General features: G+C 34.9%; 1 protein-coding gene across 1 annotated transcript in view; it reads right to left on the bottom strand.

Moving 5' to 3' along the window:
• The window catches only part of SCCPDH (saccharopine dehydrogenase (putative)), a 69,011-nt gene that overhangs the window by 21,824 nt on the left and 31,283 nt on the right, over positions 1–15,904 (bottom strand). The window contains exons 6-9 of the mRNA XM_077168540.1: positions 13,230–13,360; positions 1,732–1,849; positions 749–868; positions 598–654 (exon numbers count right to left, since the gene is read on the bottom strand). Of these exons, the coding sequence (XP_077024655.1) occupies positions 598–654; positions 749–868; positions 1,732–1,849; positions 13,230–13,360 (426 nt within the window). The remainder of the gene's footprint in view (positions 1–597; positions 655–748; positions 869–1,731; positions 1,850–13,229; positions 13,361–15,904) is intronic.

The raw sequence follows: 15,904 nt of genomic DNA, 5'->3' as shown, positions 1-15,904 counted from the left end.
GGTTCTATCTGATCAGCAGTGGGATGTTTCCCCAGTAGAGCTTGTCTGCTTGATATACAGGATATGGAGGCTAAATAACCCAAGGCCTAATCCAGGGTTGGGATCTGTAAACCAGATGGAGGGAAAGGAGGAAGCCATATTGTTGATAATAAACAGACAGCTATTTAATTTTTCTGCTGTGGGGATCTCTGCTATGTGGAAAAGGAAGTGAAACCTGAGAGGGTAAAAAGGAAGAGATAATGGAGGTGAAAAATAGTAAAAATATTTACGAATAGTTATGAAGCAAAGAAAATACAGCTTCTGGAGTCAGAAAGCTGGGTTCTTATTCCAGCTTTGACATTTCTTAGCTCTAGACCTTCGGCAAGTTTTTTTGTCTCCTTGGGCCTTGGTATACTCATCTGTAAAATGGAGATAATATCCAAATCAAGGGATATTTTAGAAGATTAAATTATCTAATTCATGTGAAGTGCTTAAAAAAGTATCTGAAACACGGTAAATGTCATCAAGCCTTAGTTGTTATTGTCACTACAATGAATAAGAATAAAAGCAAAATTTAAAAAAGTATTTTAGAGACCTGGATACAAAACAAAGGATTACCTGTTTTTGTGTTGGGCCTTGTTTTGAAAAATAACCAAAGGAGAAGAGCCATGGGAACTAAAAGGAGGGGAAAAAAAGAAAATCTCAGTCATATTTTTTAAATCATGGAAAATACTCCCCTAGGACATAAATTTCATAAAATATGACTTACTTTTATGAGCAGTTGCCTTCCGATGCTAAACCTCACAAAGAACAAAAAGAAAAGTCCTGCAAACATCAGCTTAATAACAGAGGTGATGCCTCCCACAGTGACATAAGCAGCATACTGAACCTATATTAAGAATACGAGTTAGAATGTTACTTTCTATATACTAAACCAAATAATACAAGAACGTTAGCAATTTGTAACATACTCTTCAGTCACAATTAAAATAAAAGCAGCTGCCACACTATGAATGTGCTATATTCTGAAAGCTTGTTCAGAAACCAGATACTGGGGTCATATATATTTTAAAAATTTTTTGGTATGGGCAGGCTCCAGGAATTGAACCTGGGTCCCCAGCATGGCAGGCAAGAATTCTGCCACTGAGCCACCAATGCCTGCCTAGGGTCATATATTTTTTAAAGAGAACTGTTACAAATGATAATTAGCTTCCCCTACTTAAACATGAAAATTTAAATAATCCTTAATATAACTGAATTTAGCAGTAATACAGTGAACAACATAGACATCACTTAAAATTTCTATGAAAAAATACCCTCCACCTTTTAACTTGAGATACAGTTTCCTCTTGAAGTCTTAGAAGTGGGAGTCATTACTTCTCTAACTGAAAGGTGTGGGATGGTATTCCAGAATTAAAAAAAAAAGGATCCTACACATTGCCACAAAACAACAGAACTTTTCTGACAGCTATAAACTCTAAATAGGTTCGATAGTATACTAAATTTACTGTTGTCATGCTACATTAAAAAGGTATTCAGTAGACCAAATTTGAATCATGGGATAAGCCTATTATCACATAAAATGCAAAATTTTCTAGCTAAAAATTCTGCATACTTCTAGACACTGAAACAGGCATTATTTAGCTTTCTTTTTTGTGTTTTATAATATAAAAATCCTATATTAAACAGGATGTTAATTTATGTAACAATCATAAAGTATTCTTTGTAAACACATAAATCATATATACTTACTGGTGATTCCTCTAAATTTTCATGCAAGTAACGCTGAGTACGTTTCACAACAGATACATCAGCTCCCAAGAAAGGAATGGCATATGTACTGAGTTCTCTACAGTATGAAATTGGCCACCTACAAGGCAAAACCATGAATTCTTTGCATTTTCTTCAGTTATATTGACTACAACTTTAGCTGGCAAATATTTTGAATAAAATTTTTAGTAACATTTCTTAAGGCAATAATTACAATAAACATGAAAGATCTGCCCTTTTTTTGATGCAATTTTACTGCAATATTTTCACACATAATCCACCCAAAGAATACAATCCCTGGCTCACAGTATTATCACGTTTATCTTCTCTTAATTAAATACAATCACTGGCTCACAGTATTATCACGTTTATCTTCTCTTAATTAAAAAATATTTCAATATACTTCCTTTATTCTCTATACCTATACCTAAGCAAGTGATAAGTGGAACAGTTATTGTATTCTTCATATTACAGGCACTTCACAAATGTAGTTTGTGTTTTATCTCACCAATTTCTCTACATGATGAACACAAACATTCATTTCATAATCTCGCACAGATGTGCTATTAATGAGATGAGTAATTAATTTACATGTAATCATCACACTTTAAGATAGTGGGTTTTAATGCCTAAAATTTAATCAAAATCTCATTCAGACATTAATAGTGAAACGTTACCATAAAAGAGTATTTTCCAGCATCCAAATATAATATATGAACCACTTTGCAGCTGTACATTTTTTTTTAATTAATTAAAAAAAGAATTAACAAAACAATTAGAAATCATTCCAATCTACATGTACAATCAGTAATTCTTAATAACATCACATAGTTGCATATTCATCATTTCTTAGTACATTTGCATCGATTTAGAAAAAGAAATAAAAAGACAACAGAATAAGAATTAAAACAATAATAGAAAGAAAAAAAACACAAAAAAAACAAAAACAAAAAACCTATACCTCACATGCAGCTTCATTCAGTGTTTTAACATAATTGCATTACAATTGGGTAGTATTGTGCTGTCCATTTCTGAGTTTTTATATCCAATCCCGTTGTACAGTCTGTATCCCTTCATCTCCAATTATCCCTTCTCTTTTTTTTTTTTTTTTTTAATTAACGGAAAAAAAGAAATTAACCCAACATTTAGAGATCATACCATTCTACACATGCAATCATTAATTCTTAACATCATCACATAGATGCATGATCATCATTTCTTAGTACATTTGCATTGGTTTAGAAGAACTAGCAACATAACCGAAAAAGATATAGAATGTTAATATAGAGAAAAAAATAAAAGTAATAATAGTAAAATCAAAACAAAACAAAACAAAACAAAACAAAAACCTATAGCTCAGATGCAGCTTCATTCAGTGTTTTAACATGATTACTTTACAATTAGGTATTATTGTGCTGTCCATTTTTGAGTTTTTGTATCTAGTCCTGTTGCACAGTCTGTATCCCTTCAGCTTCAATTACCCATTGTCTTACCCTGTTTCTAACTCCTGCTGAACTCTGTTACCAATGACATATTTCAAGTTTATTCTCGAATGTCCGTTCACATCAGTGGGACCATACAGTATTTGTCCTTTAGTTTTTGGCTGGATTCACTCAGCATAATATTCTCTAGGTCCATCCATGTTATTACATGGTTCATAAGTTTATCTTGTCTTAAAGCTGCATAATATTCCATCGTATGTATATACCACAGTTTGTTTAGCCACTCTTCTGTTGATGGAGATTTTGGCTGTTTCCATCTCTTTGCAATTGTAAATAATGCTGCTATAAACATTGGTGTGCAAATGTCCGTTTGTGTCTTTGCCCTTAAGTCCTTTGAGTAGATACCTAGCAATGGTATTGCTGGGTCGTATGGTAATTCTATATTCAGCTTTTTGAGGAACCGCCAAACTGCCTTCCACAGTGGTTGCACCCTTTGACATTCCCACCAACAGTGGATAAGTGTGCCTCTTTCTCCGCATCCTCTCCAGCACTTGTCATTTTCTGTTTTGTTGATAATGGCCATTCTGGTGGGTGTGAGATGATATCTCATTGTGGTTTTGATTTGCATTTCTCTAATGGCCAGGGACATTGAGCATCTCTTCATGTGCCTCTTGGCCATCCGTATTTCCTCTTCTGAGAGGTGTCTGTTCAAGTCTTTTTCCCATTTTGTAATTGGGTTGGCTGTCTTTTTGTTGTTGAGATGAACAATCTCTTTATAAATTCTGGATACTAGACCTTTATCTGATATATCATTTCCAAATATTGTCTCCCATTGTGAAGGCTGTCTTTCTACTTTCTTGATGAAGTTCTTTGATGCACAAAAGTGTTTAATTTTGAGGAGTTCCCATTTATTTATTTCCTTCTTCAGTGCTCTTGCTTTAGGTTTAAGGTCCATAAAACCGCCTCCAGTTGTAAGATCCATAAGATATCTCCCAACATTTTCCTCTAACTGTTTTATGGTCTTAGACCTAATGTTTAGATCTTTGATCCATTTTGAGTTAACTTTTGTATAGGGTGTGAGAGATGGGTCTTCTTTCATTCTTTTGCATATGGATATCCAGTTCTCTAGGCACCATTTATTGAAGAGACTGCTCTGTCCCAGGTGAGTTGGCTTGACTGCCTTATCAAAGATCAAATGTTCATAGATGAGAGGGTCTATATCTGAGCACTCTATTCGATTCCATTGGTCGATATATCTATCTTTATGCCAATACCATGCTGTTTTGACCACTGTGGCTTCATAATATGCCTTAAAGTCAGGCAGCGCGAGACCTCCAGCTTCGTTTTTTTTCCTCAAGATGTTTTTAGCAATTCGGGGCACCCTGCCCTTCCAGATAAATTTGCTTATTGGTTTTTCTATTTCTGAAAAATAAGTTGTTGGGATTTTGATTGGTATTGTATTGAATCTGTAAATCAATTTAGGTAGGATTGACATCTTAACTATATTTAGTCTTCCAATCCATGAACACGGTATGCCCTTCCATCTATTTAGGTCTTCTGTGATTTCTTTTAGCAGTTTTTTGTAGTTTTCTTTATATAGGTTTTTTGTCTCTTTAGTTAAATTTATTCCTAGGTATTTTATTCTTTTAGTTGCAATTGTAAATGGGATTCGTTTCTTGATTTCCCCCTCAGCTTGTTCATTACTAGTGTATAGAAATGCTACAGATTTTTGAATGTTGATCTTGTAACCTGCTACTTTGCTGTACTCATTTATTAGCTCTAGTAGTTTTGTTGTGGATTTTTCCGGGTTTTCGACGTATGGTATCATATCGTCTGCAAACAGTGATAGTTTTACTTCTTCCTTTCCAATTTTGATGCCTTGTATTTCTTTTTCTTGTCTAATTGCTCTGGCTAGAACCTCCAACACAATGTTGAATAATAGTGGTGATAGTGGACATCCTTGTCTTGTTCCTGATCTTAGGGGGAAAGTTTTCAATTTTTCCCCATTGAGGATGATATTAGCTGTGGGTTTTTCATATATTCCCTCTATCATTTTAAGGAAGTTCCCTTGTATTCCTATGTTTTGAAGTGTTTTCAACAGGAAAGGATGTTGAATCTTGTCAGATGCCTTCTCTGCATCAATTGAGATGATCATGTGATTTTTCTGCTTTGATTTGTTGATGTGGTGTATTACATTAATTGATTTTCTTATGTTGAACCATCCTTGCATACCTGGGATGAATCCTACTTGGTCATGATGTATAATTCTTTTAATGTGTTGTTGGATACGATTTGCTAGAATTTTATTGAGGATTTTTGCATCTATATTCATTAGAGAGATTGGTCTGTAGTTTTCTTTTTTTGTAATATCTTTGCCTGGTTTTGGTATGAGGGTGATGTTGGCTTCATAGAATGAATTAGGTAGCTTTCCCTCCACTTCGATTATTTTGAAGAGTTTGAGGAGAGTTGGTACTAATTCTTTCTAGAATGTTTGATAGAATTCACATGTGAAGCCGTCTGGTCCTGGACTTTTCTTTTTAGGGAGCTTTTGAATGACTAATTCAATCTCTTTACTTGTGATTGGTTTGTTGAGGTCATCTATTTCTTCTTGAGTCAAAGTTGGTTGTTCATGTCTTTCCAGGAACCCGTCCATTTCATCTAAATTGTTGTATTTATTAGCATAAAGTTGTTCATAGTATCCTGTTATTACCTCCTTTATTTCTGTGAGGTCAGTAGTTATGTCTCCTGTTCCATTTCTGATCTTATTTATTTGCATCCTCTCTCTTCTTCTTTTTGTCAATCTTGCTAAGGGCCCATCAATCTTATTGATTTTCTCATAGAACCACCTTCTGGTCTTATTGATTTTCTCTATTGTTTTCATGTTTTCAATTTCATTTATTTCTGCTCTAATCTTTGTTATTTCTTTCCTTTTGCTTGCTTTGGGGTTAGCTTGCTGTTCTTTCTCCAGTTCTTCCAAATGGATAGTTAATTCCTGAATTTTTGCCTTTTCTTCTTTTCTGATATAGGCATTTAGAGCAATAAATTTCCCTCTTAGCACTGCCTTTGCTGCGTCCCATAAGTTTTGATATGTTGTGTTTTCATTTTCATTCGCCTCGAGGTATTTGCTAATTTCTCTTGCAATTTCTTCTTTGACCCAGTCGTTGTTTAGGAGTGTGTTGTTGAGCCTCCACGTATTTGTGAATTTTCTGGCACTCTGCCTATTATTGATTTCCAACATCATTCCTTTATGGTCCGAGAAAGTGTTGTGTAAGATTTCAATCTTTTTAAATTTGTTAAGACTTGCTTTGTGACCCAGCATATGGTCTATCTTTGAGAATGATCCATGAGCACTTGAGAAAAAGGTGTATCCTGCTGTTGTGGGATGTAATGTCCTATAAATGTCTATTAAGTCTAGTTCATTTATAGTAATATTCAGATTCTCTATTTCTTTGTTGATCCTCTGTCTAGATGTTCTGTCCCTTGATGAGAGTGGTGAGTTGAAGTCTCCAACTATTATGGTATATGAGTCTATTTCCCTTTTCAGTGTTTGCAGTATATTCCTCACGTATTTTGGGGCATTCTGATTCGGTGCGTAAATATTTATGATTGTTATGTCTTCTTGTTTAATTGTTCCTTTTATTAGTATATAGTGTCCTTCTTTGTCTCTTTTAACTGTTTTACATTTGAAGTCTAATTTGTTGGATATTAGTATAGCCACTCCTGCTCTTTTCTGGTTGTTATTTGCATGAAATATCTTTTCCCAACCTTTCACTTTCAACCTATGTTTATCTTTGGGTCTAAGATGTGTTTCCTGTAGACAGCATATCGAAGGATCCTGTTTTTTAATCCATTCTGCCAATCTATGTCTTTTGATTGGGGAATTCAGTCCATTGACATTTAGTGTTATTACTGTTTGGATAATATTTTCCTCTAACATTTTGCCTTTTGTATTATATATATCATATCTGATTTTCCTTCTTTCTACACTCTTTTCCATATCTCTCTCTTCTGTCTTTTTGTATCTGACTCTAGTGCTCCCTTTAGTATTTCTTGCAGAGCTGGTCTCTTGGTCACAAATTCTTTCAGTGACTTTTTGTCTGAGAATGTTTTAATTTCTCCCTCATTTTTGAAGGATAATTTTGCTGGATATAGGAGTCTTGGTTGGCAGTTTTTCTCTTTTAGTATTTTAAATATATCATCCCACTGTCTTCTAGCTTCCATGGTTTCTGCTGAGAAATCTACACAAAGTCTTATTGGGTTTCCCTTGTATGTAATGGATTGTTTTTCTCTTGCTGCTTTCAAGATCTTCTCTTTCTCTTTGACCTCTGACATTCTAACTAGTAAGTGTCTTGGAGAACGCCTATTTGGGTCTAATCTCTTTGGGGTGCGCTGCACTTCTTGGATCTGTAATTTTAGGTCTTTCATAAGAGTTGGGAAATTTTCAGTGATAATTTCTTCCATTAGTTTTTCTCCTCCTTTTCCCTTCTCTTCTCCTTCTGGGACACCCACAACACGTATATTTGTGCGGTTCATATTGTTCTTGAGTTCCCTGATACCCTGTTCAAATTTTTCCATTCTTTTCCCTATAGTTTCTGTTTCTTTTTGGAATTCAGATGTTCCATCCTCCAAATCACTAATTCTATCTTCTGTCTCTTTAAATCTATCATTGTAGCTATCCATTATTTTTTCTATGTTTGCTACTTTATCCTTCACTTCCATAAGTTCTGCGATTTGTTTTTTCAGTTTTTCTATTTCTTCTTTATGTTCAGCCCATGTCCTCTTCATGTCCTCCCTCAATTTATCGATTTCATTTTTGAAGAGGTTTTCCATTTCTGTTCGTATATTCAGCATTAGTTGTCTCAGCTCTTGTGTCTCATTTGAGCTATTGGTTTGTTCCTTTGACTGAGCCATATTCTCAATCTTTTGAGTGTGGACAGTTATCTTCTGCTGCTGGCGTCTGGGCATTTATTCAGATTTCTCTTGGTGTTGGACCCAGCAAGGTTGTAATATTTTTCTGTGAAATCTCTGGGTTCTGTTTTTCTTATCCTGCCCAGTAGGTGGCGCTCGTGGCACACGTTTGTCTGCGGGTCCCACCAGTAAAAGGTGCTGTGGGACCTTAAACTTTGGAAACTCTCGCCGTCCTGGGGGTTCGCTAGCCGAAGCGGCTTGAGCCGGCCCAGAGTCTGAACGCAGGGAGGGTTGCTGGTCGCCGCAGCCAGGGAAAGAGCCCGTCTGAATTTCCTAGTCGGCCCTGGGCAACAAGCGTGGCGGGAGGGCGCCAGCGGCAGCGGCCCACCCGAGAGAGTGCACGTTCCCCGGGAATCACGGGGTCACCGTTCTCCGCGGCCTGGGGGTTTCCGATCCAATTCTCTCAGTTGGTCCGGGGGCTGCGCGTGGTGTGGGCGCCAGTCGCCTTGGTTTCAGGGGACCACCTCTCCAATTCTCCCAGCCGGCCCGGGAAGGGGGAAGGGAGTAACTCCGGCCGCTTGCCACCCCGCCCGGTAAGGCCCGCGCGCCTCGGCGATCTCACCCGAGCTGCTTCTCTCAGCCAGCCAGCCGTTCCAGGATGGGGTACGCTGTCTTTTTTATCTCTGTTGTGGCTTTGGGCGCTTTCTGTATCGTTTCTACTCCCCTAGTAGGTGTCCTGGAGAAGAAACTAAGATCCGCGCGTCTTACTAAGCCGCCATCTTCCAGGAAGTCTGTACATTTATTTTTAAAACAATTTATTTTTTGTGGTAAAATATACATAACATAAAAATCATTTTAACCATTTTAAGTGGACAATTATTTAACATTAAGTACATTGACAAACTGTGTAACTTTCACTGTTTTCTACTTCCAGACTATTTTCATCATCCCCAAACAAAATTTCTCAGTACCAGTGCCTGATATTCCACTATTCTGCTTTTTGTCTCTATGAATTTCTTTATTCTAAATATTTCATGTAAAAAAAATCATACAGTATTTGTCCTTTTGTGCCTGGTTTATTTTGCTCAACATGATGTCTTCAAGGTTCACCCATATTGTAGCATCTACCAGCACTTCAGTTTTTATGCCTGAATAATACTCCACTGTATATCTGTTAATGGAATTTGGGTTTCTTCCTCTTTTTGGCTATTGTGAATAATGCTACGATGAACTTAGGTATACAAATATCTGTCAAAGTTCCTGCTTTAAATTCTTTTGGGTCTATACCTAGCAGTGGAATTGCTGGGTCTCACACAGTAATTTTATGTTTATATTTCTGAGAAAACTGCCAAACTTTTCCACAGCTGCAACATTTTACATGCCTATTAACTATGAATTGCATCACCAACTATTTTTCCACATCCTTTCCAACACTCATTATTTACTATTTTTTAAATAACAGCCATCCTAGTGGGTATGAAGTCATAGCTCAGTGTAGTTGTAATTTGAAACTTTTTAATTGTCAATGAAGTTGAACACATTTTCATATAATAATTGATCATGTGAATATCTTATCTGAGAAATAACTACTCCTATATCTGGCCCATTTTTTAAATGGGTTGTCTTTTGTTATTGAGTTGTAGGAGTCCTTTATATAGTCTAGATATTAAACCTTTTCAGATATATGGTTTCCAAATATTTTCTCCCATTCTGAAGGCTGTTCTTTTCACTTTTTTTAATGTCCTTTGATGCACAAATTTTTTAATCTTAACGAAGTCTAATTTACTTTTTTCTTTTGCTGCTTATGCATGTGGTATAAAATCTAAGAAATGCTTAATACAAGGTCCTGAAGATATTTCCCTGTTTACCTGTAAGAGTTTTCTAATATTAGCTCTTATATTGATGTTGTTGATCCATTTGAGCTAGGAGCCCAGAAGAAGAAATCACAAGAGAAATCAGGACATATCTTGAAATAAATGAAAAGAAAAACTGTATCATGCAGCAAAGGCAGTGCTCAGAGGGAAATTTATAACTCTAAATACCTATACTAAAAAAGAAGATCACAAATCAATAACTTGAATTTATACCTAAAGAAACTAGAATGACAAGATCAAACTAAACTCAAAGTTAGCAGGAGGAAGGAAACAGCAAAGATTAGAGCACAAACTAATGAAAGAGCAGAAAAACGACAGAATCAACAAAATAAACATGGTACTTCAAAAAGATCGATAAAATCACTGTAACTTTAACCAAATTGACAAAGAAAAAGAAAGACACAAATAAAATCCGGAATGAAACTGGGGACCTTACAACCAACCTCACAGAAATAAAATAGTAAGAGGGTACTATAAATAATTCTATGCCAACAACTTAGAAAACCTAGACGAAATGGATAAAATATTAAAAACACACAAACTAAATTAAGAAAAAATAGAAAATATTAACAGACCTATAATAAGTGAACAGATTGAATCAGCAATTAAAGACCTCCCAACAAAGTTCAGGAGCAGATGGCTTCACTGCTCAATTCCAACAACATTTTAAGAAGCAGTATACCAATCCTTGTGAAATTTTTATGGTTTAATAGTGTGATGTTTAATCTCTACATATGTGTATATTTCCCAGTTTTCCTTATATTGATTTCTACCTTCATTCAACTGTGGCCCAATAATACCCATTATGATTTCAATATTTTAAAATTTATTAAGATTTTATTTGTGGCCTAACATATGGTCTATCCTGGAAAATATTCCAGGTGCACTTGAGAAGAATGTGTATTTTGCTACTGTTGGGTGGAGACATAAATATGTATGTACTGTAAGGTTTTTGTTCCTCAATTACTCCATTACTCCCCTTTTCTGCATTTAGTTGCTTTTTTTTTAGGGCAGTGTTTTCACTCCCTTCTTCTTTCCTTCTCTCTGTATTTTCTAGAAATCTTCTTAGTGGTTACTTTTAAAATTGTAGTTAACATCTTAAACTAGTAACAACTTGTTCAAACAGTACCACCCTAGTTTCAACAGCATATAAACTTTCCTATATATCTCTGTTCTTCCCTTTTATATTATTATTGTTTCAGATTATACCTTTATATATTGTATACCCAATAGCACAGGTTTAAAATGTTTATTTTGCACATTAGCATGTTAAGTCATACAAAGGGAAAAAATGGTAACAAGCCAAAATATAAAGAATTAATTTACCCCCATAGCTACCTTCACCAATGTGATTTCTTCTAATGTCCTTTACTTCACTCTGAAGGATTCCCTTTAGATTTCTTATAGGGCAGATCTTCTGATAACAAACTCTTTCAGCTTTTGTTTATCTATAAATATCTTCATTTCTCCTTCTTTTTCAAGATAATTTTGCGAGACACAGAATTTCTGGTTTAAAGTTTTTCTTTCTTTAATAACTTTAAATAGGTCATTCCACTATTTTCTGGCCTCCATGGCTTCTGATTAGAATCTGCTGTTAATCTGACTGGGGATCCCTTATATGTGAGAAGTCATTTCTTTCTTGCTGCTACAAATCCTCTTTTTTCACTGGATTTTGACCATTTCACTATATTCTGCCTTGCTGTAGATCTCTGAATCTATCCTGCTTGGAGTTAACTGAGCTTCCTAGATGTGAATATTCATGTCTTTCATCAGATTTGGGAAGTTTTGGCCATTAGTTCTTCAGATGCTTTTTCTGTCCCTTTCTCTCTTTCCTGTCCTGGGACTGCAATGATGTGTGTACTGGTTTGCTTATTAGCGTTCCATGATCCCTCAGGCTCTATTAACTTTTCTTCTTTATTTTTGTTTTTTTGCTCCTTAAATTGGATAATTTCAATTGTTCTGCCTTCAAGGTCTTTGAAGACCTTTCTTCTGCCTGTTCACGTCTGCAGCGGAATCTATCTAATGGGTTTTTCACTTCAAGTACTGTACTTTGCATCACCAAAATTTCTGTTTGGTTCCTTTTAAATTTTCCCCATCTCTTTATTTGTTATGATATTTTCCTCATTTCCTTCTGTTCTTTTTATATGGATTCCTTTTGTTCAATAATGAATTTAAGACACTTGATTTAAAGTCTTTGATTGATAGCACTAATGTATGAGTTTCTGTAGGGATGGTTTCTGACAGATTCTTTTTTTTTTCTGTGAATGGGCCATACCTTCCCATTTATTATTGTTTTGTAATTTTTTTTATTAAGAATTGGGCATTCTGAGTCTTATGTTGTTATAACTCTGGAACTCTAGTTCTCTCACTCCTCTGGAATTGCTAAAGGTGACTGTTATTGCTGTTGCTGAGGCCTAGAGCTATCAATCTACAAGTTTCTCAAACCTTTTTTTTTTTTGCTCCCAAATAGGGAATAGAAAGAGAAAAGAGGAAAAAAAAAATACACACACACTGCCTCTTTAAGACTCCTCTGATGGGTGGGCCATGGTAGCTCAGCAGGCAAGAACGCTTGCCTGACATGCCAGAGGACCCGGGTTCGAGTCCCGGTGCCTGCCCATGTAAAATAAATAAATAAATAAATAAATAAATAAACAAATAAAAAAGACTCCTCTGATGCTTTTGCCTGAAGGGTCTGGAATTATAGCTGCCCTCAGAGCCAGCCCCCCAGAGAGATGAAGGAGCTGATCAATTGCAGTGATCAGACCACATACTCCTGGATTTTGAGGACTATGTCTTTTTTTTTTTTTTTTTTTAGCTCACCCTTGCACTATCAAGCTGTACCACTTCCTACTGCTGCCTGCAATGTGGCTGGGGAATGAGGGATAGTAGCCACTAGCCAGAGGCGAAATTCATCAGGATTTACTGAAATTTACTTGCATCTTCTTTCAGCTCTTTCTTGGATGCTGCACAGCTCCTGAGTTTCAAACAGTTGATTTAGATAGTTTCTGCAGTTCAACAGTTGTTCTGATGGAGAGACAGGTTCCTGGAACTTCCTAATCCACCATCTTCCCACAATCATCTTCAAAGTACTTAAGTTTAGGGCAATGTATCAATTATTGACTTTGGAAACAATACTGAACTTAACTACTACAAAACTGTTTCTAGGCTTTTCTTCATAGCATACTTTATAAATAGCCAACCCAACAATATAATTAAGACTAGATATATTAAAGAATAAATTTTGAGTTTTATATACCTTCTTTTCAATTTTGGACCAACGAATGGAACAGGTTTCAGGTTTGACTCATTTCGTAGCTTTTTCAAATTACTTTGATCTCCAAAACCATAAACTGCTGACTTCCAGGTACCATCATGAATGCACAATCCCTAATAAAATATTTTAAAGAGTTAAAAAAATATGCCTTAAAGTATAATTACTAAAATACAAAACCAAGTAACTTATCATATATTGTTACAAAGAACACTTTATCTTATTTGAGCAAGGTATAATCCCTAATCAACAACATTGTACATGAATATTCACAAGATACTAGGCAGCTATAACATTAACTTAATCACACTCAGTTTTTTCATAAACATTAAGCCCTCTCTTCATACCTCTTACCCTTATATATATTCTTTGTAACAAGCCATTTAGTTTCATTTCATCATTTTTACTCAACTAACCATATTCTTTCAAGATTAGCCCAGCCTATCCTTATGCTACACTAATTCCTCCAATTTCTAGAGATTTCATATACACATATACAATTATACTCTTCATCTATTCTTTCTTTGTTGTACTCAATTCCAATACTCTATATTCTAGCCCCAAGTAATATGCCTGCCTTCCCTTGAAATTCTGTTAAAATAATTTTTAAGAAATTTAAGAGTCAGAAAAATGATTTAGATTTTAATTTCTTTCCAAACCCCTCAAATAACTTTTGGTCCTCTAATTAGTATAGACTCTTTATTTACTGGAGCTCACAGACAGGCTCATATTCATGTTTCTTAGCTCAGCGCCTTTCATTTTTCCAACAAAATTACTCCTTCCACAACACTTTCCTCCAACTCCAATCAAAAATGAGCGGCAGAAAGAAGACAAGTGAGGAGGCAATAGCTACACTCACTGTCATAGTGCTGACTCTTACTTCCATAACCTCTAGGTGGGCCTTTTAGTTCTTTATTATATAAATAAATAAATTTAATTTACAACTTTGATTGCATATAATTAATTGTATTATGTCCCCCCCTTACATGTTGTTGACCTTGTTTTAAATAAATAAAGTAATTTAGAAAGATTAAAAACTAACTTTGTTAAAAGACTTTGAAAGGAGAATTAATAAAACAGATGTGAAGATGTCTGTGGAGGAAAATTAGTAAAACAGTAATAAACAACAGAAGATTTAGGTTTTTATATCTTAGCTTTGTTGACACTAAATCTAATTTCCATATGGGTACCCATTTATTTCTTCTTTTAATAAACTAAAAAAGGAACTCAAAGTCCTAAGGGTTTGAGTTGTCAAACTACTCTAAAATTTGCCTAGCAAATTTGACTTATTTACAAATGTGAAGATTCCCAAACACCAGGAGAAAACAGCTTTTAAAACAGACATACCTTCTTCTTATACAAACAAGCTAAAAAAAAGGCAAAAATTACATTCATTTAAAATTTTTTAAACTTATTCCACTGAAAATATTTAATAAAAAAAGTGTATAAAACATAAATGAAATTATGAAGCAAACACGTGTAACTCCCATCCAGGTCAAGAACTACAGCATAGTCAGCATCCCAAAAAAAGACTCTTTTTCTGTCTTGACTTTAGGGTAATAACTTTCTCGCTTTTCTTTAGATATTTACCAACTAAGTATTCATCTCTAAACTCTACATAAATGGATTTATATAGTATATATTTCTTAGAGCTTGGCTTTTTTTTGTTCAAAATCACAATTTTAGGATTGCTCATGTGCTGCAGATAATGCCTACTCTATACTTTACCTTTTCATTCTCTTAATGGTATCTGATAGACATTTTTAATTTTAACTGTAGACAAATTCAAAGCTATTTTTCTTTCCATTTATTTCTGTGTCTCTTTTAAGAAGCCATTCCTGACCCTGAGAAAAGTGCTGCACATTTTCTTTTACACGTATTCTTTTTTTAATGTGCCTTCCTACATGTATGTATTTCTAATCTATGTATATATACACACACAGAGGCAGATAGGTGATGTGTATATCATAGGGAATTTTGTTCACAATGCTTTTTTGTTTTGTTTTGTTTGCGGGTGCATGGGCCAGGAATTGAACCTCGGTCTCCTGCATGGAAGGCGGGAATTCTACTTAACTACCTGTGCATCCACTTATTCTTTAAGACTTGATTCTTCTGCTATTGCAAATGTTTTTTTTAATTCATGTACCAATTGTAGGTAGTATACAGATAAGCAAATGATTTTTACATTTTTTTAAATCTAGCAAAAACAACTTTAGATTGGAAGCAAATGAAGTAGAAAGTAGAAGAACAAGACAGAAAAATCAATGAAACCAAATGTTGGTGCTTTCAAAAGATCAACAAAATTGACAAATTTTACCTAACTAGGCTGACCAGGAAAAAAAGAAAAACTCAAATTACTAAAATCAGGACTGAAAGAGGGGGCAATATAAAAATAAAAAGGGTTGTAAGGGAATACCATGAAATGGACAAATTCTTAGAAAGACATTACCTAAGCTGACTAAAGAAACAGAAAATTTAAATAGACCTATAAGAACAAAAGTGATTGAATTAGTAAACAAAAAAATGCTCATAAAATTAGTACAAGATTGGATGGCTTCACTGGTGAATTCTAACAAACATTTGAAGAACTAACAGTAATTATTCACAAATTCTTCCAAAAACAGAGAAGAGGGGAAAACTTAATAATTCATTCTATGAGA

The sequence above is a fragment of the Tamandua tetradactyla genome, chromosome 7, assembly GCF_023851605.1.
Source record: "Tamandua tetradactyla isolate mTamTet1 chromosome 7, mTamTet1.pri, whole genome shotgun sequence".
NCBI lineage: Eukaryota > Metazoa > Chordata > Mammalia > Pilosa > Myrmecophagidae > Tamandua > Tamandua tetradactyla.
This window is presented reverse-complemented; position numbering and strand designations above follow the sequence as displayed.